At 32.2% G+C, this 27,366-nt stretch overlaps 1 protein-coding gene across 4 annotated transcripts in view; it reads left to right on the top strand.

The window, feature by feature from the left end:
• The window catches only part of LOC123701080, a 35,511-nt gene extending 15,948 nt beyond the window's left edge, over window positions 1-19,563 (top strand). Inside the window, exons 3-23 of one of the 4 annotated variants that reach the window (XR_006752673.1) lie at window positions 39-246; window positions 331-376; window positions 687-778; window positions 862-1,624; window positions 1,709-2,392; window positions 2,731-2,926; window positions 7,125-7,351; window positions 7,575-7,697; window positions 7,809-7,970; window positions 8,085-8,329; window positions 8,670-8,827; window positions 9,074-9,192; window positions 10,631-10,763; window positions 11,494-11,616; window positions 11,916-12,125; window positions 12,417-13,105; window positions 13,640-13,801; window positions 14,525-14,623; window positions 15,614-15,707; window positions 16,859-17,008; window positions 17,247-17,376. Coding sequence is in view for 3 of the 4 variants with exons in the window: in XM_045648501.1 (XP_045504457.1) it covers window positions 39-246; window positions 331-376; window positions 687-778; window positions 862-1,624; window positions 1,709-2,392; window positions 2,731-2,926; window positions 3,528-6,811 (5,273 nt within the window). In the remaining variant the exon portion in view is untranslated. Of the gene's footprint in view, window positions 1-38; window positions 247-330; window positions 377-686; window positions 779-861; window positions 1,625-1,708; window positions 2,393-2,730; window positions 2,927-3,527; window positions 6,840-7,124; window positions 7,352-7,574; window positions 7,698-7,808; window positions 7,971-8,084; window positions 8,330-8,669; window positions 8,828-9,073; window positions 9,193-10,630; window positions 10,764-11,493; window positions 11,617-11,915; window positions 12,126-12,416; window positions 13,106-13,639; window positions 13,802-14,524; window positions 14,624-15,613; window positions 15,708-16,858; window positions 17,009-17,246 lie in introns of those variants that run through there. The other 3 variants (XM_045648504.1, XM_045648503.1, XM_045648501.1) reach the window with 3 other exon arrangements.
• Window positions 19,564-27,366: the final 7,803 nt, after the last annotated feature.

Below are 27,366 nucleotides of genomic sequence, written 5' to 3'. Positions count from 1 at the left end.
TTAAGTTTTTATGATACTAATTACTGTACCTATTTCAGGCCAGGATGAAGAAAAATTATTAGGATCAGTTCTATTACCCTCTTATAAAGTGTCAGCTTGTACAAGCGAGGATAAAGTAATGAGGAAGTTTGCTTTTAAATTAGAACATGCAAATATGCGGACGTACGTGTTAGCAGCGCTGGATCAGGAGTCGATGTTGAAATGGGTTAAAGCGCTTACAATGGCTGCACTTATGCAAAACTATATGTAAATATTATTTCTGAATATTCAATGACTTTATCGCACTTTGGATAAGTATTGTGTACTTACTGATAAAATATTCATTTTCAGCGATCCACAACAGCGGCTTAACGACAGAACAACTGTAAAAACAGAGGTGTGTATTATTGTGTGCGTAATGGTAAATCGATGCAGGTTAGTCTCAATTAGTTCGCTAGAGCGTAACCAAGGACAATCACCGGTTTATGGACATAACTGCAAATGGTGATTTATGGCGAATTGACGTTGAACAACGTGATAACGAAATATTTTTGTTATTCATTTTATTCCAAAGAATTATTTAAATTTGGAAATGAATTAATTAGTTAAAACATTCAATGTTTTATTGTACCTTCAATTTCTTCCTGTAAGAACTTTTCTAAATTAGAATTACTTAAATTTATTTTAATTATATCTTAATGTTACAGGATGATGATGAAGTTCCTGGTCCAACGTATGCAAACGCACCGCCGAAGCCTCGTCGTTCAAATGATGGATACAATTCACCTGGATCCGACATGTAAGATATGAATACCATTATAGTTTATACAATGTGTTAAAATTATTTTCGTTAATTTAATAATGTTTCTTTTTTATTTACAGATACGATCCAAACTACGATCTCCTGAAGAAACCAGAGTCGCAATATAACCAGAGCGGAAATCATAGCCAATATCATAACCATACAAATTACGCAAATAAAATTAGCCCCGAATCTTACGTCCGTAGTCCACAATCACCACCTATGCAACATTCTTCATACCAAACAAAAAGACAAAATGAAAGTCAGATTACACCTACGACATCAAATAATACAGACAGATTGAATAGAAACCAAGATCATCATTCGATGTATAAATATAACCCACAATCACCTTCATTCGAAAGACCTATGGATCAACAGCAACAGTTAGATGAGACCATTTACAATCAGCAAACGCAAAACAATCCGTTTTTACAAAATTATCCTGTACAAGAAACAAGGCCTAAAAATACTGAAATTAAAAATAATCCATCTACTTCGGAACAAAATAAGTCTCATGCAGGATATGAAGAGGGTTACCCAGAGTCTAGAACTAATTCAAAAACTTATGATAATAATGCTTACACGCGTGATGTTTATGGCGAATTAAATGCTATTAGATCTGCCAACTCTAACAATGGAGTTAATGATCGAATTATGGAGAGACGAACACCTGATGCGTATGGACGATCTACTTCAATGTCTAATTATAAAGGTAAAATGGGAGATTATGAAGATGTTTACTCTTCATATTTAAATGAGAACACACCAAAATCATCTAATGTGCCACAACGGGATAACGTCAGCCTGTCGAGCCAAAAGCAATCGAATAAATCAAATCCGGTAAGTTTAATATTCAAATTTTATTACACATTAGAAAATAAAAATAAATTGATATTAAATAATTTATGATTTGTATTCTTATAGCCCCAAGAAAAAGTATTTAGCGGACCGTCAGTATTGCGTAGAAAGAAAATGCAAGCTAGTGGAATTCAACCGCCCATGCCGCGACCACACAGTGCAGATTTTCTGGAATATGAAGCGAAAAACGAGTCTCTTAATAAAACAATGCCAGCGCGAAATGTTTCGGATATGCCTAAACATCCACAAAGGCCTAAATCGAGTCTCGATATTAATTCTTATTATGACCCTAGTTCAGATACGTATTATTCAGAAGAAAAATACGCTGAAAAAATGCGTCAGTCAGCACAATATTTGCAGCAGCAAGGCTTGGCTCCAAGAAATATTCAAATACCGCTGGCAAAATATGCAAGCGGCTTAGCCGAAAAGCAACTTAATTCCCCATATGCCCATACAACGAACAATAACTACGAAACCGAATTCAGTGTTAGACATAACCGTGACAATATAAGCTACAATTCAAAATATAGTGATCTAGAAGGTCTAAACTCCAATTGGATGTTGAAAGAAAAAGAATTAGAAAACCAAAAAGACTACATGAATAGAAGTGGAAGCGTAATGAGCGACGGTTCAAATGCAAGTTATCTAAAGGAAGCAAACAGAATTGATCCAAATGCAGATGGTTTTATCAGATCAGCGAGCGCAAGGTTGCCATCTACAGAACGTGAAGGAGAGAAGAAAGTTCAACAGGTACCTAATTATTTTTTAGTATAATCCATACTAATATTATAAATGCGAAAGTAACTCTGTCTGTCTGTCTGTTACTCAATCACGCCTTAAAAACTGAACTAATTTGCATGAAATTTGGTATAGAGATATTTTGATACCCGAGAAAGGACATAGAATAGGTTTTATCCCGGAAATCCCACGGGAACGGGAATTATGCGGGTTTTTCTTTGACTGCGCGGGCGATGCCGCGGGTGGAAAGCTAGTATAGAATAACAGAAACTTAAATAATAATTTGTAACTCAGTTTTATTTCGTTTTTTATTATCTGTATTATTTAAAGTTTCAATATTTTCGTTTCAGCGGGAGGAATCAATGAAACGGTTATTGGAGTGGAAACAAAGAATGCTACAATCTCCATTGACGAGGAAAAGCACACCAGCAACTATATCATTGGCGAGGTCATTAAACCAAAGTCGACAATCATTAAGATCTGACCAGTACAAACCTAAAACATACGCAAATACATCTTACAACAGCTATTCTTCGGATGATGAAGGTTAGTTTCTGATATTTATTATCTTTTATGTTTTAGTATCAGTAGTCATTTATTTTAATTCATGTAGAAATGGCATGAGTAGGAAGGAGAAATATTATAGTAATGTTTCCATAGTATTCTTTCGAATAGAGCATGTGAAATAAATTATCCAACTAAGGTAGCATGTTACAAGCCAATGACTGAATTAAGTACTTTTTAGCAGTAGATATGTTTGCTAACATAAATGTACTTACATCTAGTTATTATTTGTTTCAGTTTGTATATAAATAATAATGTAAAAATGCCATTTCAAGTAACATGTCGAATGTAATATTATTTTTATCGTATTCAGTATTGAAATAGCACTTAGCCCTTTGGTGACTTCGCTTTGTGGAAAGGTACCTTCCTGCCTGCTGGGATGTGTCACTAACAATTGCCTTTTATTGGTGGTGGGTTGTAATATATACATATTATGTATTATTCAACCATTCTATGGAAATAGTTGCATATTATGTATCTAATATTGGGAAGGGTGTACTAACATAATCTCTAGTAACAAAGATGATGATAAAGATTCTTGAAATAATCACAGTATAAATTTGGTTTCGCTTTTGCACCTCAGAGGACACACCTGGAACTGATCTGCAAAACTCAAGTGATATGCAGGCAGGAAGGTCTTACATAGAGGGCATAAGAAGTCCTACAATATCAGAACCAATATCCCCGCACGCGTCTAGTACATCACAATCTACTGATCAAAAAGGCGAGGAGATTTGTAGCTCATCTGGTCTTGATAATGCATATGAAAATGTGATGTGTGAAGAAAGTTTCGCTACTATACCGAAGAATGACATAATAGAAGATAATATTTATGAAGACCACATTCCTGACAAATTAGAAGAGAAAGAGGATATACAGCCAATAGTAAAAAATGATGGATATGAAACGCACGATAGTGAATCAGAATCCGAAGCTCAAGTTGAATACACAGATAACGATTTAGACGAGGTCTTGTTAGAATCAGACCTTGAAGATAAATATTCCAGCAACAATGTCCCACGTGAAAATGAATTACAAAATACGGAAAACAAAGATTGTGAAGATAATCAGTCAGAAACCCCTCCAATAAGAACATCAGGTGAAGATCATTATTTACCAATGAGCCCTAGAAAGTCATCTTCAATAGAACCTGCTCAAAAAATGATTATGGAAAATTTTAGTGTTTTTGATCAATCTATGCCACCCATGTACGAAGATAATCCGTATGTTGAAATGAATTTAGGAGCTGAAGATGATGATATGCAAACTTATGAAATAGTTTGCGTTAATAATGGGCCCGTTGAACCAGTTTATATGGAATTAAGCAACGTTAGACTGGATGAAAAAACAGAAGATATGAATACAAAATCAAGTCTCATAAGCGATGCAGCTTCTCATTTTGCAGATACAAAGGATCCGACACTAAGACGTGTCCCAAAATCTGAAAAATATAGAGAAAAAGCCGATAGTTCGGACGCAGACGATGAATGTTCGAAGGATATGTCACTTGATGCTCCGTACAGTAGATTTAGTATATCTGATACTTTCAGACCAGCCTCTTATTATCTCGGTGGCAGTGCGACAGTTTTGAGTAGACATGATAGCACTGATAGTGAAATTTTACCTCCTCCACCAATTCCAAGTTCATCTCCGCCTTGTGATGAGCTTTCTGACGAAGCTTTATCTCGATATGTGTTAGACAAGCTAGATAAATCCGATATATCACAGGATAATTCAATATTAAAAATGTTGACAAATGAAAAACAGAATATGAACAAGATGAAAAGAAAAGCAACATCTTTAATGATATACGGTAGTCGTACATCTATACATGATACTCTTACTAGAGGTGAAAAAGTTCGTCACAACCGAGCTAGCTTAACAAATGACAGAAATAAAATAAATGAAGATGATAAAGCTACTGTTGATTTATTGAATAGATCTTTATTAGATTTGAAACGTAATTCTTCGGATTACATAGACTCTGATTCCTTTAGAAGTTGTATTATTGAAAAAGGATCATCTAGAATATCATTGGATTCCGACGTAAGCAGCAAATTTGAAGTAACACCATCTAATGTTTCATCAGAAATTACGAGTTTAATAGACGAAGGGTCTATTTTAGATTTACGCCATTCAGATACTTGTGGCGAATCCAATTTTGAAAAAGTAAGACCACTATCCGATAACTCACTGTATAATAAAATAACAATTGAAAGTGTTTTCAATGAACCAAGTTCAAGTACTTCCAGGGATTTCTTATTAGGTTCACCACCAATTGATGAAAACGAATTGAATTTGAATTTGAATCCAAGAACTTCTTTGCCTAATAATGAGACTAGTACAGCACTTTGTTCACATAGTCGCTCCTCTAGTACACCAATAAGTTATAGTACATGCCACACTAGTCATATCAATTCTCCTAATCAAATTGTGGAATCCAAACGCTTAGCAGCACAATACAAAAGTATTGCTGAACATGCTTCTGGATATATAGGATCGCAGAGTTCATGTAGTTCTATAGGAATTTCAAATTCGCCTATATCATTTTACACTAAAAACCATAAAGGAGAGACATTACTGCGAAAGAATTTAAACAAAAGCAATATTGCTGATAAAGTTAAGGAGTTTGAAACAGAGAAGATAAATATCAGAGATGAAAGCAATGCGTCATCATTATCTACTGGATTTCATAGTAGGGAGAGTTCTACTGAGCATGGTGCTCCTTATTATTATTCTGATTTGTCATCTCAAGAACATATCAATGTTCTTCCAACATCACATTACTTGAAGAATACTAATATACATCGCAAGCTGAATAATCAACGTCGACGAGGCCCTTTTCATAAAAAGAATGAAATATCACATATTCATAATCCTATTCATAGTAACAACACTATTTTTGGATCAAATAATTCATTTGAATTAGCAGCTGCAAGAAGCGTATCAGTTGAGTTTCTTAGTGCGACGGAAAAAGACACAGAAATTGATTTAAAGAATATATACGAATCAACTAGCTATAAACAGTCAAAAATACCTGAATCTATAAATTTATTACCCGGTCTAGTTTGCAAAAGAAGTACTAATAATAATTGTGAAAAAACTCCTTTAGATAATATAAATATTCCAAGTCGTTTCGGAAATGAAAGAGTATCTACTGGAAGCATGTCTTCACATTGTAGTGAAAATTCATCAAATACAGTTTACTATGATGCCGAAGCTGAAGCAACTACCTATGAAAACATATGTGTTGGAGAAAAACATTGGGATGAAGATAATTTATGGAGAGATAATTTAAGAAGAGTATCTCATAGACATGCTCGTTCAATGGATGATTTAGATGCTATGCCAGATTCTATTCATTTAAATGTCGATCCAAGAAATTTAAATAGTATAAAACGTGTTAAGAAAAACGAAACAAAAAAGGTAAACAGAAATGTAACTTACGTTAACTGTGATATACAAGCAGAACTTTTAAGGAACAAGACTAATACAGAACTGCGCAGGGTCGATAACGATGAAAAAACATCAGATGACAATGATGTTTACGTGAGTCTTGCAAATGAACTTGACTTAGGAAATGAGCAGTCTGATGAAGGTGTTTATGAGCAATTGACGATTGATTCTGGGGAAAATTCATTGACCGTTAAAGATAAATCAAGCGATTCCAACAAAAATCAAGAAAAAAATAGAAAGCAGTTTGAAATTGATAGAGAAAAATTGAGACAGTGGGACTTGATGTCGAGTGGATTAATGAAAGGTGGGTCTGGGCGCGTGCGGGGTGCGGTCGTGGGTATGAACTTAAACGAAGCTGCATGTGGTTCCGATAACAGAATTGAAAATGCAAGCAACGAAGGTATCCACTAAGATTCTGTGGTCCCGTAAAGAACACTATGTAAGTTTGATTTCCATTCAATTATAGGCAAAGCAAAGTCACTTTCGCGTGTATTAATTTGGCATTTTTATGTATTCACACTCGTGGAAAGCATTTAAACAAGATAAGGTGTACAGAAACACAAAAGCATGTTTTAATTATAACATTGTACATAATAATACTATCACTCAAAATGTAAATAGGTTACTTGTTACTTGCACACTTTATCGTGTTTATAAAATAATTAAAATAACTCCTTTTTGTCATTGTTTCTGTATAATTATAATTGATATTAATCTTTTCCAGCTTCTATGACGATGTCAGGTACTAACTTAGAAACTAACACACACAATAATCAAGTAAATCAGCAAACACTATCAAAGAAAGCATATCTTGGAAGCAATACATCGATTGGACGCAGTAATAGAGATGGCAATATACCAGTAAGGGCAGTTAGTCCGCGAGTAAGATGGGTTGAAGACAAAACAAACGAGCAATACGGCTCACAACAGATGTCAGCATCGCAGCAAAATGTAAGATTAAATATTATATTGAGATTGTTTTTATTATTTAGTAATGTTAAAAAAATGTCTTCCATTTCAAACATGACTATTAAAAAAAAAAAACTAAACTCAATATACATATTAATGCAATTGACTACAATAAGAAACTAAATGATAAATTTGGTTCGAAGATAAATAAAATTGTGACGGACTTGCATATTATTACAATTAATTAATCATTTTTCGATTTTAGTTAAATACATTATCAGCAAATGAAGAATCATGGGCAACAGCGAGGTCACCTTCTAGAATATCCCAACAGCCCATTAGTGCTGTCAGCCCTCGAGTAAGAAGATATACAGAAACTGAAGAAATGGTATGTCTTTGATCATTTTACTTTATCCCTAGTTTCATTATTTTATGTTACGCTTTTATGATTTATTTTATGTTTTATTTGTTTTGCATTGGTATTTGTTGCATTTCTTAGCAAAAGGTGCAGTCGCAAGTTTTAAGTGAAGTGCCGACAGCTGGAGAACTTCTGGGAAGAAGTCACGAAGAATTGGTACTTCTTCTTATACAATTGCGAAGGCGTCACGCTGCTACTCATCGATCAATAGAACAATGCTGTTTACAAATTAGTAGTATAGAGGTGCATATGCTTTTGTTTGTTTTGTTTTCATGCCATATTTTATGTTGAATGTATTTATTTATTGTCCAAATCATTAATCAGGTTATCAAAAGCTAATCCAATATCTTTTCATAGGAATGTCTCAGTTCATTAAAAGCTATAGAACGGGAGGAGAGCTTACGTCGTCTAGAACAGTTAAAGATGCAATTGATGGAGTTAGAACAGCAATATGCTAAGAGTAAACCTTTAGTGCAGCTGGTGGATAATATGGTGAAACTGGGATCTTTGTACAATAGACCGGGATCCACCATTGAAAGGTTAGAACGCAATCAACGACTCAGGCAAAAGGTGCTTGCTGAACACGCTATGGAGCAACAACGGTACGTCTTAAGGAACATTTTCTAATTTATCTGTAATTTTTGCTTCACCGTTACTAGTCCTTTTCTTCAACTCTTCTTTCTTCTTTACTCCTTTTCATATCCTTCTACGTGGTCGTTTCCTTTCTTATCCGTATTTTTCTTATTACTTATCCTTAAAACTGGCAATCCCTTTGCATGAACGTTAAGTTTTTAAAAATGTTTTCAGGAGGGTTCTGTTTACCTTAAATTAGACGACCTATCGGCCAACAAATTTTTGCTCAAAATAACAAAAAAAACATTGATTTTAAACTTTTCTATATTTAAATACAGTTCTATAATAGTTATAAATATTTTATTGTAGGTGGTTGGAAAGTGCAGCTGCAGGTAAACCTTTAGAAACTGAAGCGGCCAGAGTCCGTGTGGCGGAACTTTGGGCTCTGGAGCAGGAGTTAGCTGACGAGGCTTCCATCCTTCAAGGATTGAAAACCGATAAAGATGCTATTGATTCATTGCTTACAGGTAATTATTTTGTTGCAGTAGAAAAATTTGTCGTCAAAATTTATTTTTAACTATAGATACCTGATTTTTGTAATGTGTCTTTGGCAGAAAATATTTTAGGTGGTAGGTAGCATATTCACTTTTGTGTGTTTGGAGAACAACAGTTCTTCTTGTTCACTTCTTTGTACTTGCTTAATTTGTATTTTGCAATTAAATATATAAGTAGATTTGTGTTATTTAAAGAGTGTAATGTTTTCTTTATAACAGGTGTTCGTCACAAACTAGACACCGTAAATATGGACGACATGAGTCTTCCCGGAGGAGGTTTAGAAGCCGAGTTGGCACGAGTCCATGCAATGTTGGCGCACAATTCTAAGGTTTATAAGGTTTTCATCTATACATGCACTTATTATTTTTATTATAAATACTTAATTGGTTTATATTTTGGGTGAATGAGAATTTTTGTTGTAGATAAGTCTGTAATTTATACGGCATGGAATTTGTTCAATTTTGTGTTTCCTTGCATGCCAAGTAGTTGTTTCTGTAAATACTTAGTTCACATTTTGGAATTTAATTTATTATAGAGTTGATTAAAGACCTGTTTCTATTGTGAAAATAATTGTGACTAACAAATAACAATTTATGTTAAGATAAACTCAAAGTAAGATTAATAAGACTATAGTAGAGCCATTTTAATAGGCAACATTTGACAGTTCAACAAAATTCAACAACGTAACCTAGTAACGACGACATATAATAACATGATATTTCGTTTTGTTAGAACTGCACATTTGCTTAACTTTTTTCAATTACGACTACATATTTATAATAATAATGACCGATACAAGTAATTTTAAGATTTCATTTTACTGATAAACCATTCTAAACATAATGAACAATTTCTGAATTGAAGAACTGACGTCGCTACAATTTTGTGTCAATAAACCTTTTTTCTTTTTAAATACCAGAGACGTTACTCTAAAAATCGAAATCTGACATCTAGAATCGAATGCATTGATTACTTGTGAATAAAAATCATCATAAAATAATAAATTCGATTGACAAATGTTTCAAATCCTTATCGATTAATTCACTTTAATCGATGTTTTTAAGCAGGTTACCTCTCTTCTAAGATAAAATTGATATAGACGTCAAATGTTGCCTATTAAATTGGCTCGACTATAACTTTATAGTACTTACTAGTAATCGTAATTTGTATTGCTATCGTTTTTATTCAACATCAAATATCCCTATTTACCTTGAGCTATTTTCTGCATAGTTGTAATATAATATGAACAAAAATTAAAATCGTTATAAATGTATAATAATATAATAGGTACAAGATGTAATTTATTTTGCAGAATAAGCTTTATTAGGCATCGATTATATCTATACTTGCATAATTGACAAGATATCCCGATTAAATGTTACGATGATTAACTTTCTTCGAGACTTTTCTTTTGACACAATCCTTTCTTCTTTTGAGTGGAGCCACTAAAACAGGAAATGAAAATGAAAAAATATTTATTTAGACCCACATTATAAAAAGTTTACATATAAAGAGACACGGCAATCGACTAAACTACATAGGTACTAGATGTGGTACTAGACCTGTGCTATAGGCGATCGACGCTTTTCACTCCATAAGACACAGTGCCAGCTTTATAACGCGAGTAATAGCGAGTGTGTGTGTGTGTGTGTACTTGAGTGTGAGTGTGTTTGTGTGAGTGTTTACGTGGAAATGAATAAAAATATATGATATCATCGATTAGAGAACTAAAACACATTATTATTCTCATAAAAAACAAATTAATTGTCGAACAGAAACTAGAACAAACGGTAGCGGAGAACGCTCGTCTGGAGCGCGAGTTACAGCAGTTGCGTCGAGCGTTGCGCGCCCGCCGGTCAGCACCGCAACCCAGCCCACACACCGCTCCCACTGCTATGCTAGAGGATGGTAAGTTCATTGTATATAAAAAAGAACAAGGTAAAGCCACAGGAACTGCTGAAAATTACAAAAAAATATAAAAAAAGGTTAACAAAAATAAGTCATAGGGACCGCAACTGAACTCACTTCGACTACTATCTTGAAGATGGTAAGTTATTTGTATGAAAAATACGAGAAAAAAAAAAACTTAATAATAATTCCCTATAGCAACCCAACCCGCACACCGCTCCAACCGCTATGCTTGAAGATGGTAAGTTCATTGTATGGAAATATATAAAAAAGAGTAATCTAAACTTAATATTATAAAGCTGAAGAGTTTGTTTGTTTGAACGCGCTAATCCTACTGGACCGATTTGAAAAATTATTTCGGTGTTAGATAGCCCATTTATCGAGGAAGGCTATAGGCTAATTATTATCATCACGCTAAGACTAATAGGAGCGGAGCAGTGCGGGTAATACCCACGGGGCACAGCTAGTCATTCATTTCGATCCTGAATAGAAGTGAAACCTTTTCTTACTTCGTAATTTTGTAGTAAAATAACAGCTGCGTCGAGCGTTGCACGCTAGGCGAGCATTTGCTACCGATAATATTGACCGTATTGATCATGATTAAGAAGTCAGTCTTCCGTTAAAAATAATTTTTGTTTGAATAATTTTACCACAAAAAAAAAATATAATATGTTTGTATACATTATCTTCATAATTTGTATTTGATTAACAAAAAATACTTATTTCACAGAAGTGACACGAGTCCAACAACTAGTGACAGCGTTGCAGCGTCAGCGCCAAGAACTGAGCCGAGCGGTGCGACATCTCACACAGCAGTCTCAAGCGTTGCAAACTACGCATAATGCCATGCCAGGTATACATTGAAAATATTATTAATTTTAGATAATATTTAAAGAAACTTTTTGTATTCAAATTCAAATGCTTATAGAAAATGTTGTGTTCTGCATTGAAATTAAAAAGAATCGACCTCATATTTTTATCCTCACCATTTTTCGTGTATGAATAGGATTAATTCTGCAAAAATAAACTAATCGGAATCCCAAATGTTTCTATTATATTATATTAATTGCTAGCAAGTACCCACCATTTTGTAATCGATTTATCTATTTAACTTAATTATAAAAAATAATAGCATAGGTAATTTACTTTTAGGCAAAAATCGTCCCACCTCGTACTGGCAAGAAACGAACCTAGATACCGGGCATACAATCGACCATGGCCAAGATTACGACTACGAGAGTCAGATCTTGCCTCCAGGGCATTACGGGCAAAGTAATGTGGAGCCGTTGTATGTGGACACTAGGGGACCAGGGGACGTGACGTCACCAATGACTAGTGAAGATATGCAGCATTCCGCTTTCGGTACGTTTTAGTGATTTTTAACCCGGTTTTATTAGCTTCACCTGTATTTGACTCGATTTTGACCCACTAAATTTATAGGTCACAATAATGGCATAATGTCGTCCAGTATGTTTTAATTTTGAGCAAAAATGATCCTTAAATTTGATCTCGGATTACAACCTATATTTATTTAGAATATTAATTCTAGCCTACATTTCTGATACAATTAAGAATAAAAACGTGTGTGTACTACATGTAGCATATATATCTAGTTTTAGGTCTATGCTAATTATTAAAAATCTATATTTTCAGGTAACCTATCCAACGTAGAGAAACAAGAAATAAAAACGGTACGCATCGTAAAACGGGAAAGCGAACGACGTCAAAGAGATAGAGAACGTTCTCTCCAACCAATGAACGACTGGTCATCTAACATCACGGCCAATATCGATCAGTTCCTAGAAGAAGAATTAGTTCAACCCTTGAATAACTACCGGGCGTCATCTCTACCAAGAACAGATTATAACAAATTTGAAGAATACTACGCGAAGCAAAATACAGAAGCACCTTACCTAAGATTCGAGAAGAACATGGAATTAAGTCCTAAATACCCATCCAGCCCATCCTTATCCAACTATGATTTCTCCCGAGACATTTCTATGAGCAGCTACACTAAAAGCTACGATAGATCTGGATACGACAGAATGTCACTATCCAACCAATATTTGAATAGCCCTACAGACAGTGCTAGAACATTAACAAATGACCCCATTTCGAAGACCAGTAGCGTAATGAGTTTGACGAGGTCTAATATAGAATTGTCACCGATATTTAAAAGCGAAGCTGCCAAACAGATAATTACAGAAATGTCGGATACGCAGAAAAATGGTTCTCTCCATAGACGTCAAGTTCCAAGGGAAAAGAGGAGGCACTATACGGCACCGCATCATTTGAGTGCTAAAACTTTGAACGAATTGCCAAAGGATAGTTACAAACATGATGTAAGTTAAAAACAGTATTTTTTTAAGCTTTAGTTATTTTTGTAGGATTGTGTTGCAAGACTCGTAGATGCTATTGGAGTTGTGGCCTGCGGGTACGTATGGCGGATGCTCATCACTTTACTTCAGATAACTTTTTATTATAATTCAACATTTAAAGTACCAACATTAAAAAATGAAATCATTAGGATGGGTTTCATTCAGCACCTGACGGTCGTTTCGTGAAATTAAAATTTTGGCATAATACCTAATTGTGATGTATTCGCATTACAGTCTATCGAAAACAATGCGCAAAATTGTACAAATTTGTGACGGATTGCAACTTTATCACATATTACAGTTTCGCAGGAACTGTAGAGGGATGATTGTTTCAAACAGTGTTTCACAGTGTTGAAAACAAACGATTTGTGTATTCGCCAAATTGTACATTAGTTACAAAGTGTTTTTGTAAATAGTTGTTTTTGTGTGCACAAAGTGTTATCATTTATTATATGTATAATAATATATATTATATACAATAATATGTATTATTACCAGGCAATGGGTCGTTCTGTGGACGACGCGGACATGGAGCGGGCATTACGCGGCGCAGCACCCGACGTAGTTCGCTCAGCGCTGCCCAACAAACCCGACTCCATCGACCAGTTACTCGCGGCTCCGCAGAAGATCGTCATCCCGGAGCGGTACATACCTGAGAAGGTTAGTACCTGAGATACTGATCGATTTTCTTTTAGGGACAAGTAGGTGATCAGCCTTCTGTGTCCTACCAGACCGAGACATTTTGTTTCTTCGCCTTCACCGGGGATTGAACCCAGGACCCCTTGGTGTTACGTTCACGCGTCAACCACTGTACCGAGGAGGCGGTTGAGACATGAGAGCGTTATATAATTGTGCAAAAAGCAAGTACCCGAGAGAGTACACTCGTCCACATGGAGCGGACATTACGTGACTCTGCGCAAAACGTGGGGCGTTCAGCCCTACCCAGCGAGCCCAGTTATGCTTGGATGGAGTCCGATCGACAAGCTGCATCGCAGAAGATCGTCATCCCGGAGAGGTACATTCCTGAGAAGGTGAGTTTATACACAAGCCGGTTGATCATATTATATGCTGATACTTATCAGTGCTGACGCAAGACAAGCATCGCGATCACTGCGGAGTACACTCTGACGGCGTCCGCTCCGCTCGCTTCGCCACCAGCAGCTTGATTCTAAAAATAGCCTCATTTAGAAATCCAAAGGTTCAAACATTATTGAGTTCATATTTACGGGTCAGATTATTTTATTGCATTGAGTGACTGAATTACTTAATTACATTTATATTGTTTATTTTTTACAACGACGTATTTCGCAATTATTTAGCAATAAACTGTTGGTCAAATTCAACTATATATAGTTATTTATTTTTAATTTTCTTTATTTACAGCCTCCGGAACTATCTCCTGAAGAACAACAGAAGAGGCAAGAAAAAGTTGAATCTATCAAGAAGATGCTTACAAGCTCTTCAGGAGACGCAAGCAACAAGGTACTTTAAAACCAATCAACCTAACATGTCAAATAAATTTAGTTTCCAATACTAACTCACTCGGAAAAAATAAATTTAACCATTATCAGCAAAAACAAATTATCAAAGGCGTAAGGATTAATTATTCATTGGAATATAATTATAAAAGAATTTTTTTAGCCTTACGTTTGTCATCTCATATTCCATAATATCATTAAATACTCGTGTATTGTTCTCTTCTTATCTAATCGTATCTTTAAATTCATTTTCACTTTACTAAATAAATGTAGTCTTGCATCCTGTCTTGTTCTGCTTTATCATATATGAATGTATTGCATGTTTCATTATCATTCTCATTATTATCATAAAGTATACTTCTATGTTATCCAAATGTATTGTAAATGTGCTTGCAGATGATCATTGAGTAGTTTGAATTCACTATTAAGATACTACTACTATTATAAAAACTGTCCTTTTATAATACCTGAATTAATACAATTTCTTACTTAGATATCATCATTCTCTTTTACATTGTATTTATCATCAAATTGACCATCTTTGATCTATCTATTTTGATCCTCTTTATCACAATTTCTGATATTCTTTTTTACCATCAATTACCCTCTTTCACTTTCCTTCATAAACGTACTTTTGCATTTCTAATGTAAACTTAAATTGTTAATTGCATCAGTTTGATCTCCATCTTTTCTAATATTTTTTACATCTATATCATCACAAATATGTAAAACGTAGGTATGTTAATCCTAGTATTTCAAGTAGAAAAAAACCCTATAAAAGAATTGATGTTATATATATATATCTATTAATATCCCACTTTTGACACTAAATTCAAGAAAAAATTGTACATTTTTGACACTAAATTCAAGAAAAATTGTACATTTTTGACACTAAAAACCACAAAAATTAGTAAAAAATCATCTGCAAGCACAAAGCTTGTAGCAGCTTCGAATGTTGGCTGTACATAACGTGCTATATACATGTGCCTGTTAGAGCCCGGACGGCGAGAAACGGCAACGGGAGCATTTGCTTCAGATGAATCAGATTCTCGCCAAGCAGGTCACGGAGATGAGCAAAATTATAGCTGGTAAGTTTGGGATGGAGTGTCGTTTTTGACAGCTGAAAAATTTATATTAATGTAAAAAAATCTTTTTCTGGATATGAGAAAGGTCACTTTTCCCTAAAATATAGAGGGAAGCGCGTTTTTAGACCAAATTAGCTTAATATCAGACGAGACTGTGGTCGAGCGCTTCTCTATTATCAATAAAATAGTTAACTTTTGGATATTTACCTAAGCTTTTTAGCTAGAAAATGTTTATATTTTCTATAGTATAATTGGAAATGACCTAATGACTTAACGTTGGAAGAGCTGCCTCTTCAGAATAATGATGACTTAAAATATTAGTCTTTTTTTTGTAAGGCTCTCTTGGACGATTAAGATAATTTTGATTTTTTGAATGATATCTGTTGTTTGATGTATTAAATTGTTTATATATTTATTATTACTGATTTCTAATAATTTCTTGAACTGGAAAAACAATTTAATGCATATAAGTGTTTTATTAACTCTTGTTTGCTACGTAATCGGTAATTTCACTTTAGCAGCGTTTTGATGTAACTTTATATTGTTATTTTATTTTGCACTTTTGTTATTTGCTATTATAAGAATTAGCATACGCATGAACGCATGTTTTGATTCTTTTTATGAAGACAGGTAAGTATACCAAAAAAAAAATTAAGACGTTATTTAAAGCAATAATTTAACTTGTATTTGAACCTGTCTTTGTAAATTTTAAAATTAAAGTTGATGTGATGTTGCATTAAAAATGTATAGTTTCGAATGATTAAAATGATACCAAATTACATATTATAATCTCACGGAGCTAGAGAACTATCAAATTACTTACACTAAATCTTTAGATATAAAAACTAAAGCTTAAGCATTAGTTTTCTGCTCGAGTTAAATATAATTATTGTAGTAGTGTGCAACATAATATTATTAATTTAATTAATAATTTTAGTTCAGTTCTTTTCGTTATTTCCACTGAGCTCTTCTAATAATTTGCTAGAAGATCCAACTTACCAAAACTAGAATATTACCCCTATAGTTTTTTCATTATTTATCCCAAAAGGTATCATTTTAAGTCTTGCGTTATGCAAATTCTTATAAAACCAGTGACTAACGATCACGTGTGTCCGCAATCCGCATGTAACAATTGGCTTGGTGTCACCCAACAGGAACCAACACAGAGCAAGGGCCGTCCACAGCGAACTGAAACATTTAGCAATTTAGCACTACCCATATAATATAGCTAAGCACTAAATTGGCAATACGGACGGTCCTTCGAGAATCTTCGTCGCAGCATGGTTTCGTTTGTGCATTTTGTTGTGAGTAGTTTTTTTTGTTTGTTGCGTTTTTTTTTTTTAGTGAAACTTCTTTAGGCGCGTTGAGAGCACAATTTTAAGGTCATGGCAATACCGTCATTATGGAGTAAGGTGACGGTTTTGGTATCTTTGAATCTTGCTAAAGAAGTTTCACTTCTGACACGTGTGCTCGGCACACACGCTCTTTTTTTGTCTGTGCTTCGTATCTAGATTTATTTTAACTCCGTTTATCATTTGACAGTGAAAGCATTGGAAGAGCTGCCTCTTCAGAATAACGCGGAGGATTCCGACCTGTCGCCGGACGTTGAATTGCCAATTTATCAACAAAGAGAGAACTTTTTTTCGTAAATAAATGTATTGCTTTTAAAAAAAGAAATTGTCTTGCCTAAACAAAGCCCCAATGTACATGACTAAACAGCTTTTGCCATATTTTAATGTTATCTTTAGCTAAATATTTGATATTGTTAGCTATTGGTATTGGAACTCGATGTTGCATTAGTTAAAAATATTGACGTTGTTATGCTTATATGGATATTCGTAACTAGATACAGGTAAATATAAAAAATAACATGACCAATTATAGAAGACCCCAAATGCAAAGGCGTTATTGTGAACCTTTTTAAAAATGATGAGGCTTATCTTCATTGTAGAATACATATAATAATAAAATCTAAGAATGTAACGTTTAACATTATATTCTGTAACTGATAAAATTATATATCAAAGAGCTAAAAGTAACTGTTTTCAATGTAAGGTATATATTATTCAATTTGTAAATTAAGTATTTAACCTATATAATTTAAAGATCAGTACATTTCATACGTTATTTTACAAAAAACGGTATCACATCATCACAACACTGATTAAACAAAGATTAACGAAATCTTAAATTATGTTGTATGGGTGATTAAATTAGGTTCGTAATGTTTGTGTATAGTACATATCAAACGAATACCATATTATTTGTATCTTATACTTAGGTGATGCTTTTTAGGAATTGAGTATTTAATATTGGCTCAAATAAAACATTCCCTTTAAAATGTGTACGTTATTAGTTTGCTGTTCCTGTACCTAAATCAATTATTTTTTTATTAATGTCTTCTGTCAACGGCCTTTTTTCACGTATAATCGTATAATGACCTAGTATGCCTACTTATACAAAACGATGCCATGTTAATTAATAAATTAGACCTTAGATAGTGCACTTATTTTTTTGTACCTACAACAGTAAATAAATTAAGTTAAGTTAACGTGTGAATATAGTTATTCCTCATTTGTTCGTTGTTTTATCTGTTGTGTTCGAACGAATTCAAATGCGTTTTAGTATTATTCGTTAAATAAATGTTATACATTTTTATTTAATTTATTTTTAAGGTGACGTGATTGTTTTCCAATTGAAGTGAATGTACAAAATTCGATGTTAATCCTTTTATTGTAGATTGTCTCAATTTTTTCTATGTAATTACTAGGTATTAATTTTCCCTTAATGAAACGATGATCACAATTCGTATGCCATGTTTTAACCATATTATTTGTAAATTTACTTATATTGCACATAGTTCGTCAATTGTAGAGATTATTAACTTCTTATGAATAAATAAATATATCAAGCTTGTTTTTCTAACAGCTTCGTGTATAGAAGCAACGAATTGGTAATCCTTGTGATATAAATATATATCGTATATATACTTCTTCATATATATATTGAACGTAGAATAGTATAGTCTAAGATCCCACTGCAAGATTACTTCGTTCACAGTATTTTTGATGAAACCAAAATTTTATGTATATTTATAATTAGGAGAATATATATCGGCTAGATTTCCAGTCAAAATTTGGCCGCAATTTAAAATTTTTGGTTTCATCAAAAAGAAAAAAAAACCATGAACGAAGTAATTCTGCAGTGGGATCTCGTACTAGTAGGCCCGGTACTATCAGCCTATAAAATAAAGCTTTAAAATACTTATGACTTAACCCTATCGTATGTTAATATATTAAACCTATACTTGTCTAATCTTAATCTATGTTAATGCTGAAATGGTAATATTATATAATGTAAATGTATACAACATTGCTTATCTTCATAGTGGATAATATATTAACTAGATTAAGTTTTCCCTAATTTCTTAATAAATCTTGTAAGGTTAGTTTGACTTGAGATAAATGTTTTTGTTTCTATGTTTTGTATTCTTCTTGAAAATTTTGTAGTGTAGTTTTGGTAATGCTATTTTGTAATTATTACCTTACTTCCTTTCATATTTGTTTCAATTCAAGATCTTAATATACCTCTATTGTAACGTACTGTATGATAGACAATAAATTATTATTTCGTAACTGTAGATTACCAAAACTACATTTCTATAGTCCTTTGACTTTTCATACTTAAGGCTTTTCTTAAGCCACAGAAATGATTTATCTACCCTTTTCTGCCTATCTCATGGACTGTTCTTATATCATTAATACATAGTCAATTATGTACGTATTCTATCCTTATGAAAACAAAGATTTGTTTTATAATGTAATATTGTATTGGAAAAATAAAAGATATATGAAATAAAGGTTGTTTTTTTTATTGCTATCAAAGTCCCATTTGAATTTATTCGTTATTTTGTTAACCTGCAAAATAATAAAGTAATTTCAAAAGCATATGATAAATCTGCACAGACAACATCTTTAGCACGTTGTAAGAATCAATATACCTAAACTTGATATAAAATTATACCATACCTATATATACTAGTTACTATTATTTCATACTATATTATAAAGCTGAAGAGTTTGTTCGTTTGTTTGTACCCACTAATCACAGGAGCTGCTGATTCGATTTCAAAAATTCTAAGTATGTATGTCAAAATTTATCCCTATCCGTTCAGCCAGTTAAACTTGATCAAGTAAGGTAATAAATTATATTATAAGGAATCAAATTCAACATTTAATTACAAAGGAAAATATAAAAAATGTAATAGTCTAGTTTATGACCGTTTCATTATCAAGATAAGCTCATGTGTACATAAAATAATCAACGAAGAACAAATCTACAAGAATTGTTCACTGTTCAGTAAATCGCTAATGTTATTATGCTCATTATATGTATTAATAAGATGTTCAATTTCCATTGATTCCTATAAACAGTAGGTACCTACGTTATGCCAACACTATGATATAAGTCGTAACACGAAACACCTTGACTTTTGGATTCAGTTGTATTGTTAATCTTCGTTGTATACAGTTGGCATTACAAATAGTACCTAGCTGGATCTAATGAATCCTAACATTTGCTTAGAGATCTTTAGCTCGCGAAGAATTCGGCCCGCAGCGACACGCTATAACATTTTGTAGATTGTCAATAAATCCTCGATTTAATTTATTGTTTGTATAAATATAATAATGGAAACCTTTTGTTATTAGTGGAGAAGCGATTTGAGGCACATCGGTTCGTAACTTATAACTATTAAAATAAAAATAAAAAATTAAAAAAATTAAGATAACTAAATAATAATAATAACTATTAAAATAACTCTAAATACGTTAGATTGGTATGAGAACAACCAAAAATTAATTGTATAAGAATAAGTTTGATACTGATACGTTGTTCTCTTCTTTTTATAAACTCTAACTTTTGTTAATGTTAGGGGCGTTATTTTGTTCGTTTTTATTTTTGGCAAAATTTAAGTCTGGCTCTACATCATGTGTAAATCGTATTTATTGACTTCATTGATACATTTTACAATAACTGTACGTACAATAGCTATTTTACAAGAAAATGTTATATTCGTTAATTCATCAATACAAACGATTCAATTAGTCTGAATTAGTCCTTATGGACCAAGTAATATTAAGTTAGCTAAGTATTATTACCAAAAGCAGATTTTCTGTCCCATTGCACGTAGGTAGCAGAAATAAATTTTTTTTCCATGGCGTTTGGAAAAAATCAACATGCATTAGAATAGGTACTTTATTATTCACGTACAATGATACAAGTATTTTAAAAATGTTTATTGAAATGTGAACATTTGAACACTTTTTATCTATGTTAATACCACCATAATAAATTACCTACTGCTAGTAAAGTATGACATAAATATTTCAAAACAATGTTTTAGAACATAACATGTGAATTAACATATTGGGTATGTTAATAATACGTAGTTATTAAAAACACCTGCATTTTGTTTATTTTATATTTCTACTAGCTTACCGCCCGCGGCTTCGCCCGTTTTGTCTAAAACCTTATAAATTATATACTAAAACCTTCCTCTTGAATCACTCTATCTATTAAAAAAACTGCATCAAAATCCGTTGCGTAGTTTAAAAGATTTAAGCATACAAACAAAGAGACATAGGGATATAGGGACATAGGGACAGAGAAAGCGACTTTTTTTTATAGGTACTATGTAGTGATAAACAAAAAAAAAAAAAACACTTTCATATACCTATGGGAATAAATTAACATTTTTAATATTAACCCATTAGCCTTATAGTTTCGAAACATGATATGAGATTTTATGCCCAATTTCCTTTTATTTACTGGGTTATACATTTTTAAAAGTTGATATCTCGATTGATCGAGTGACAGTATAAGAAGCACTGACTCAAGTAAAAAGGGCGCACATTCGACCTCTATTCGAAATAATACATTGACGTGAACATTCTATTTTTCTAGTATTTGAGTTTCTATAATAATACTAGCTTACCGCCCGCGGCTTCGCCCGCTTTCTCTAAAACGATTTGAGATTTAAACTATCCTATCTCTGATACCTATCTCTCAAGTTGGATCGAAATGCACATGGTGTGCGAATTTTATTATAATCGGATAAGTGGTTTAGGAGTCCATTGAGGACAAACATTGTGACACTAGATTTATATAATATATAAGATAAGATAAGATAAGATAAGATAAGATAAGATTAAGATATAATTGTATTGAGAATTATTTTAGATAAATATTTTATAATTAGATAAGGTAAAATTTGAAATTTCACGCTTTTATTTAAGAGCTGATTCAAATATATTAAATCGTATAGTTTCCCTTATCGTGAGCAACATCATAATATGTACACACATATACCTACATCCAACAAAATAAAAACATTTACAGTTTTTATTTGTATTTTTTTTCGGTAAAGTACGAGTAAAACCTTCCCATTTTTAAAAAGTGTCTCCAACAATGTCCATGTGCGCTTTTTGTTCAGTGAAACTGGTTTATTTTGAATTGAAGTTTATTTGAGCTATTTCGAAGAGTTAAAACTAAAAACATATTATATAATATGAAATCATTAGGTACATCTCATAATCATTAGGTACATCAATTAGGTACATTTATCTTAACAGCCTTAATTCATATGGAACATTAAAGCTTTATCATAATTAGGAATAACTTTATCAAAATCACCAATTCCAGAAAAAATATCTTACAAAAAAAGCAAATACCTACTAATTAAAATGTTTGGTATCTACAATAGCTCCAACAGACAGAAATAAATTCCTACAATATTTACGCACTTTTCCGCTAGGGACTCAAAAATGTTTCCGCAAAATAAATAACTAACGCATTCACAAAATCAAACACCATCTGTTCCGTCACGTCCAGATCAATTTTTAATGCGCATACACAAAGTACACGTATGCTAATATGCAGTTGTTTGTCCTCAAATCCATTGTGATGTGTTTATTATGATTCGATTCGTGTATCTGGCACGCGTGAGATCAATGTCGGCCGCTCTTCCTTCCGTTAGCTTGACATCTTGAGATACACCCACGATATTCGCGCCCAAATACTGTGTGGACACTATGCTTTTATTTTTGAGCGGGATGTTTGTATTATATTTAACTGATTGAATCTTTGAATAGGAACTAGGAAAGGTTATGGTTGCATTTAAATGGTATATCTGTTATAAAAGTATCTTCTATAAACTACTATATGATGATATCGTAGTTATTCTTTGTTTGATATTTTGATTTATTATTATTAGTTGCATGCAAAGAAGATAAATAAAAAGGCCCATAAATTTATGTAAAATCTTTATTACAAAGAATTTAAGCTTATTCTGTCTTCCTGTACCCGATGATGTTATCTGAAAAATGGAAAAATCTATTAAAATTTAATATAAATATAGTGAATTGATAAAATCGTTACTGGCTCAAGTCATATTATATTTGTTTCATTTGTGAAGATGGTAATTCCTAATTTATTATTAAATTAAATAATAACTACCTATATCAAGATAAGATAATATTATAAATAAATATTGAAAACTTCAAATCCGCATGCAGATAGCAAGCATACAATAAAATCCATGGTCACCCTACTATTTCTGATATAGGTTTATTCGGTTCAAGTTTGTGGGATCCGTTGCAGCCTGTATTCGATATATAAGAGCGCTAACAATATGCATAATTTATGCAAACAACATCTGAGGAGATCTTGTGAAGATATTGGTACTTGTTTATCAATTCAACATAGAGATTGTAAATGAATGGGAAAGGAAGGAAACATATATTTTATTCTGCTATTTTTATCGTACCTTTACATGGATGAATACAAATCCGAGATTTGATCCCGGGAGAATAGACATTGTTGTAAACGCTTGCCTACAATGTCGGTACTTTGTCCAAGGGCGCCTGTTTGAGTAATCTACACCCCACTAAGCGTTTAAAGTCCTTTATTTAGTTTGTAGAAAATGCTTTTATTTAAAATGTTAGTCTGAATTTATCTTGATTTAGTATAATGATAATACTTTTGTCGGTAAGAGTAAGACTGGTCGTTAAGACTAACTCTACAAATGCGAGACTAACTTTACATATTATTAGATATATGTAGATAATAAAGTTTTATTACATTCAAAAATGCACTTTTAAAATATTGATTTATACGAGCGCGTATTTTTTTCATACGTCATTTTATGAAAATTCTTATACTATATCTGTAACTGTAAACAATGTGTTTTCAATCAATTAAGGTCAATTTTATGCATGTTTCAAGTGTTTTGCAACCAGAAAGCTGCTATTAAAGAAAGTATTGAAGAAAGGTGTATTCGTTAATTCCATCGAAAATTGTTGTATTTATGTCAACGTTAAAATAAATATAGTATCATTGTTAACTCTGGGATAAGAGGCTTTGTCAGACATAGTTCTTATTACCTGTAAAGGACCTCTTGGAAGCACTCCTGACGGTTATCCAAAGGAGTGTGACTTCAATTATGTCGCAAATAAAAGTCATGTTTCAATGTATGAAAGTATTTATTGTTCTGGCTTATATCATAGAGAAAAGAAGAAGAAAATGGGCAAGGGATATAAAAGCTAAGGAGTAAAGGATAACAGTAGATACAATACCAACCTATCAACTTATTTTCAATCATATTATATTTAAGGCGTTAATTAATATAATATCATACTTGCATGATTGCTTTTATGTCAGTGGGTTAATTATAATACCAATTAAATTGATCAAGATTCAGATGATTATAAATTCTTCGTTGTTTAGATAAATGTTAATCGTCTATTGTATTTGGTTGTAACATCCAAGTGTTCAAACTGAAGAGGTAATGATTTTATTATAAAATATTATATTTTACCATCTCAATCGTAGATACAATTATTTTATTGGGGTGACTAAAAAAACGAGGAAGTCCTGAATGTTATATAAATAAAAGACAGGAATTAGAACTAATTAAATTAACTAACCAAAAATTAACCTAAGTAGGCATACGTGAAAAATTATATAGGAAATTTTGAGCTGATAGGTGCTGCTAATATATCTCGAACAAATTAAATATTTAAGGCAGTAAATTTATATCAAAATAAGGTTGACTAATATATAATAAAATCTTTAATTCTATATTTCTTTTCACTTTATTACTAGACAATCTTTAAAAATATAATAAAACACATTTATGTCTTTGTTTAAATAAATTGAAGCTATAAAATCCCTGCTGAAAACTCATTAACTTGAATTTTTATACATTTCCCCCGAGAGTCGAGCTATCAAATAGTGAATAGAAGAAGAATTGGTTTAGTTTTTAACTGCGTGTGTAATCTTTTCTATCTTGAATAGAAATAATTCTTCTGTATGTCCTCAACACCTTTTTTAATATTTTATTTTTTATATTTGGTTATAAACAGTTTATTTTTTTTTCATGTAGATAACCTATTTTAAGTTAAGGAAGAGCGGGTCCTTCTGCCATAAATTTTCTCTTAGACTTACAAGGAGGGCCCTACTACTCCATATTGTGTAAAATTTAGAAATGAAATAAACTTCTTTTATTTTGTATTGTTTTATTTTATCCTTTCTTAAACGCTCTATTTATACCCGACTGGGAAAGAAGGAGAGTTATGTTTTACAGATGTATGAATGTATACTTCTTTGGCGTGCTCTACAGCCCAAACCGCTGCACAGATTTTGACTTATGAGGTGTCGCTGTAATCGTCAGAATTGTGGTAGTGAACTACATAAATTACATACACTAATAATTTGGTAATATAATTATTTACTTAGGCATATGAAATCATACTAGAAAATTCTATAGCTGTAATAACTTGGTAAGGATAGAAATTTTTGTGGCACAAGTAATAAATTGAAAAATAAAAATCATGAGGACATTTAAAGATATGATACCGGTTTATATGCATTTAAGGAAATGACCAGAACGATGCTACCTCTTTAAAAGGAAATAAACATAACGCGATTTGAGTTCAGTAATAAATTCAAATGGCTAATCATTTTAAATACCTTTTACCGGTATTGTTGTTTAAATGTTTATGTAAATAACAAAAACTTGTTATAAAACTGGACACATCTTATGTACCATTAAAATTTGTGAAGTAGGTATATTAAATGATTTACAATTTGTTTTTAATGTTTCATTTCCTTTTATAGCGATGAAGGAAACCTACAAATATTCGATAGTAAAGATGATAAAGATGATAACTCATATCTATTTAAATTCTAGGAGATTTGAAATACCCTAAATAATTTCCTATTTAATGGAAATCGAATGGAGATTTTATTGTGAAAGTAGAACATAAAAAATCACTTTCGCATATATAAAATGAAAGTAAAAGAATATTGTATTTCATTCATTTTATTAATTTTCTAATAAATTTTATATTCGGCTTAATTCTTTAAAGTATATCTAGTAAAAATTTTACTATCTCTTTATACCATAAGTACTGTAATTGCAAACAATTTACTGTTTACAAACAAATTCAGGTTTACATCGCTCACAATTGTGTTTATCGCAAATTACGAGCAAAAATGTAGTAATGCAAAAGTTTTGTTTAATACTAAGTGAGTTTTAATGAGTAAAGTTATCCCCTCGGAAGTGGGAGAGTTTTAAAATATAAGAGCTAAGATTTTCTAGCGCGGTATTTTGTGTGATGATAAATTTAAACATTGTTTTAAGTAATACCTATAGAATGTCTCGTTATTTCACAGGGCATAAAAATAAATAAACTTCGAAAACATTTTATAGTAGGTCACTGTAACTTGTTTTTGTTTATATCCTACATAATTTAAGTGATACAAATTCTGTGTTAAAACTTTTAAGGTTCTGTAGCGATAGGTATTCATTTTCAGAAAAGATAACTTCTCCTGTTCAACTTCTTAGGACATGCGATCTACGGGATTAAAATTAGGAAAATAATTTGGTAATTTGTACGACTGTAAATACTCTGTATTAAAAAGTATAATGCGATTTTATACCGAATCCTGTAGCCACTGTTTAAAGTAACCTAGCTTACAATGTTTAAGTACAATAACACTATATTCTGTATCCGTAAGGGTTAGTTAATTATCAAGTGCTCTTGTTGTTTACCGACAGTCTTTCCACCAGATGTCAAGCCATAACGGGCTGTGTAATAATACGAGTTTAACTGGAGCATAAACTGGCTTAGATGCCTCTAAGAAGCAAGCAAGATATTTATAATATAAGCGACATAAGCATAAATTAAATAAATGTAATGAGATCTCAGGGACGGAATTGAAACCTTCACTGTAATACTGGTTTCCGAACCGTTGCTTGACCCGCTGTTCCCACCGATAGGTATCATACGCTGCACTTTTTGGCAGTACTCGATCATTTGTATAGAGGCTGTTCTTTTAATGAACAATCATTATTAGTGACCATTTTTTACGTCTGCGAAAAATGCATGTTCGAATCTCGCCTCATGTATGATTCTTTTCTATTCCTAAAAAAAAATATATTATTTACTAGGCATAAAATGCTATAAAATTTATAATTAAAACTAACAATAATGTAAATCTCAAGTCGTATATATCCACAGTATCAATGTATATCACATTATGTCATTATTTAATAACCAACTCTACTACATTATAATATGTTTATTAATAACAAAATATT

The sequence above is a fragment of the Colias croceus genome, chromosome 20 (assembly GCF_905220415.1).
Source record: "Colias croceus chromosome 20, ilColCroc2.1".
Lineage (NCBI taxonomy): Eukaryota > Metazoa > Arthropoda > Insecta > Lepidoptera > Pieridae > Colias > Colias croceus.
The sequence above is the reverse complement of the archived record's forward strand: the minus strand, read 5'-3'. Positions and strand labels throughout refer to the sequence as shown.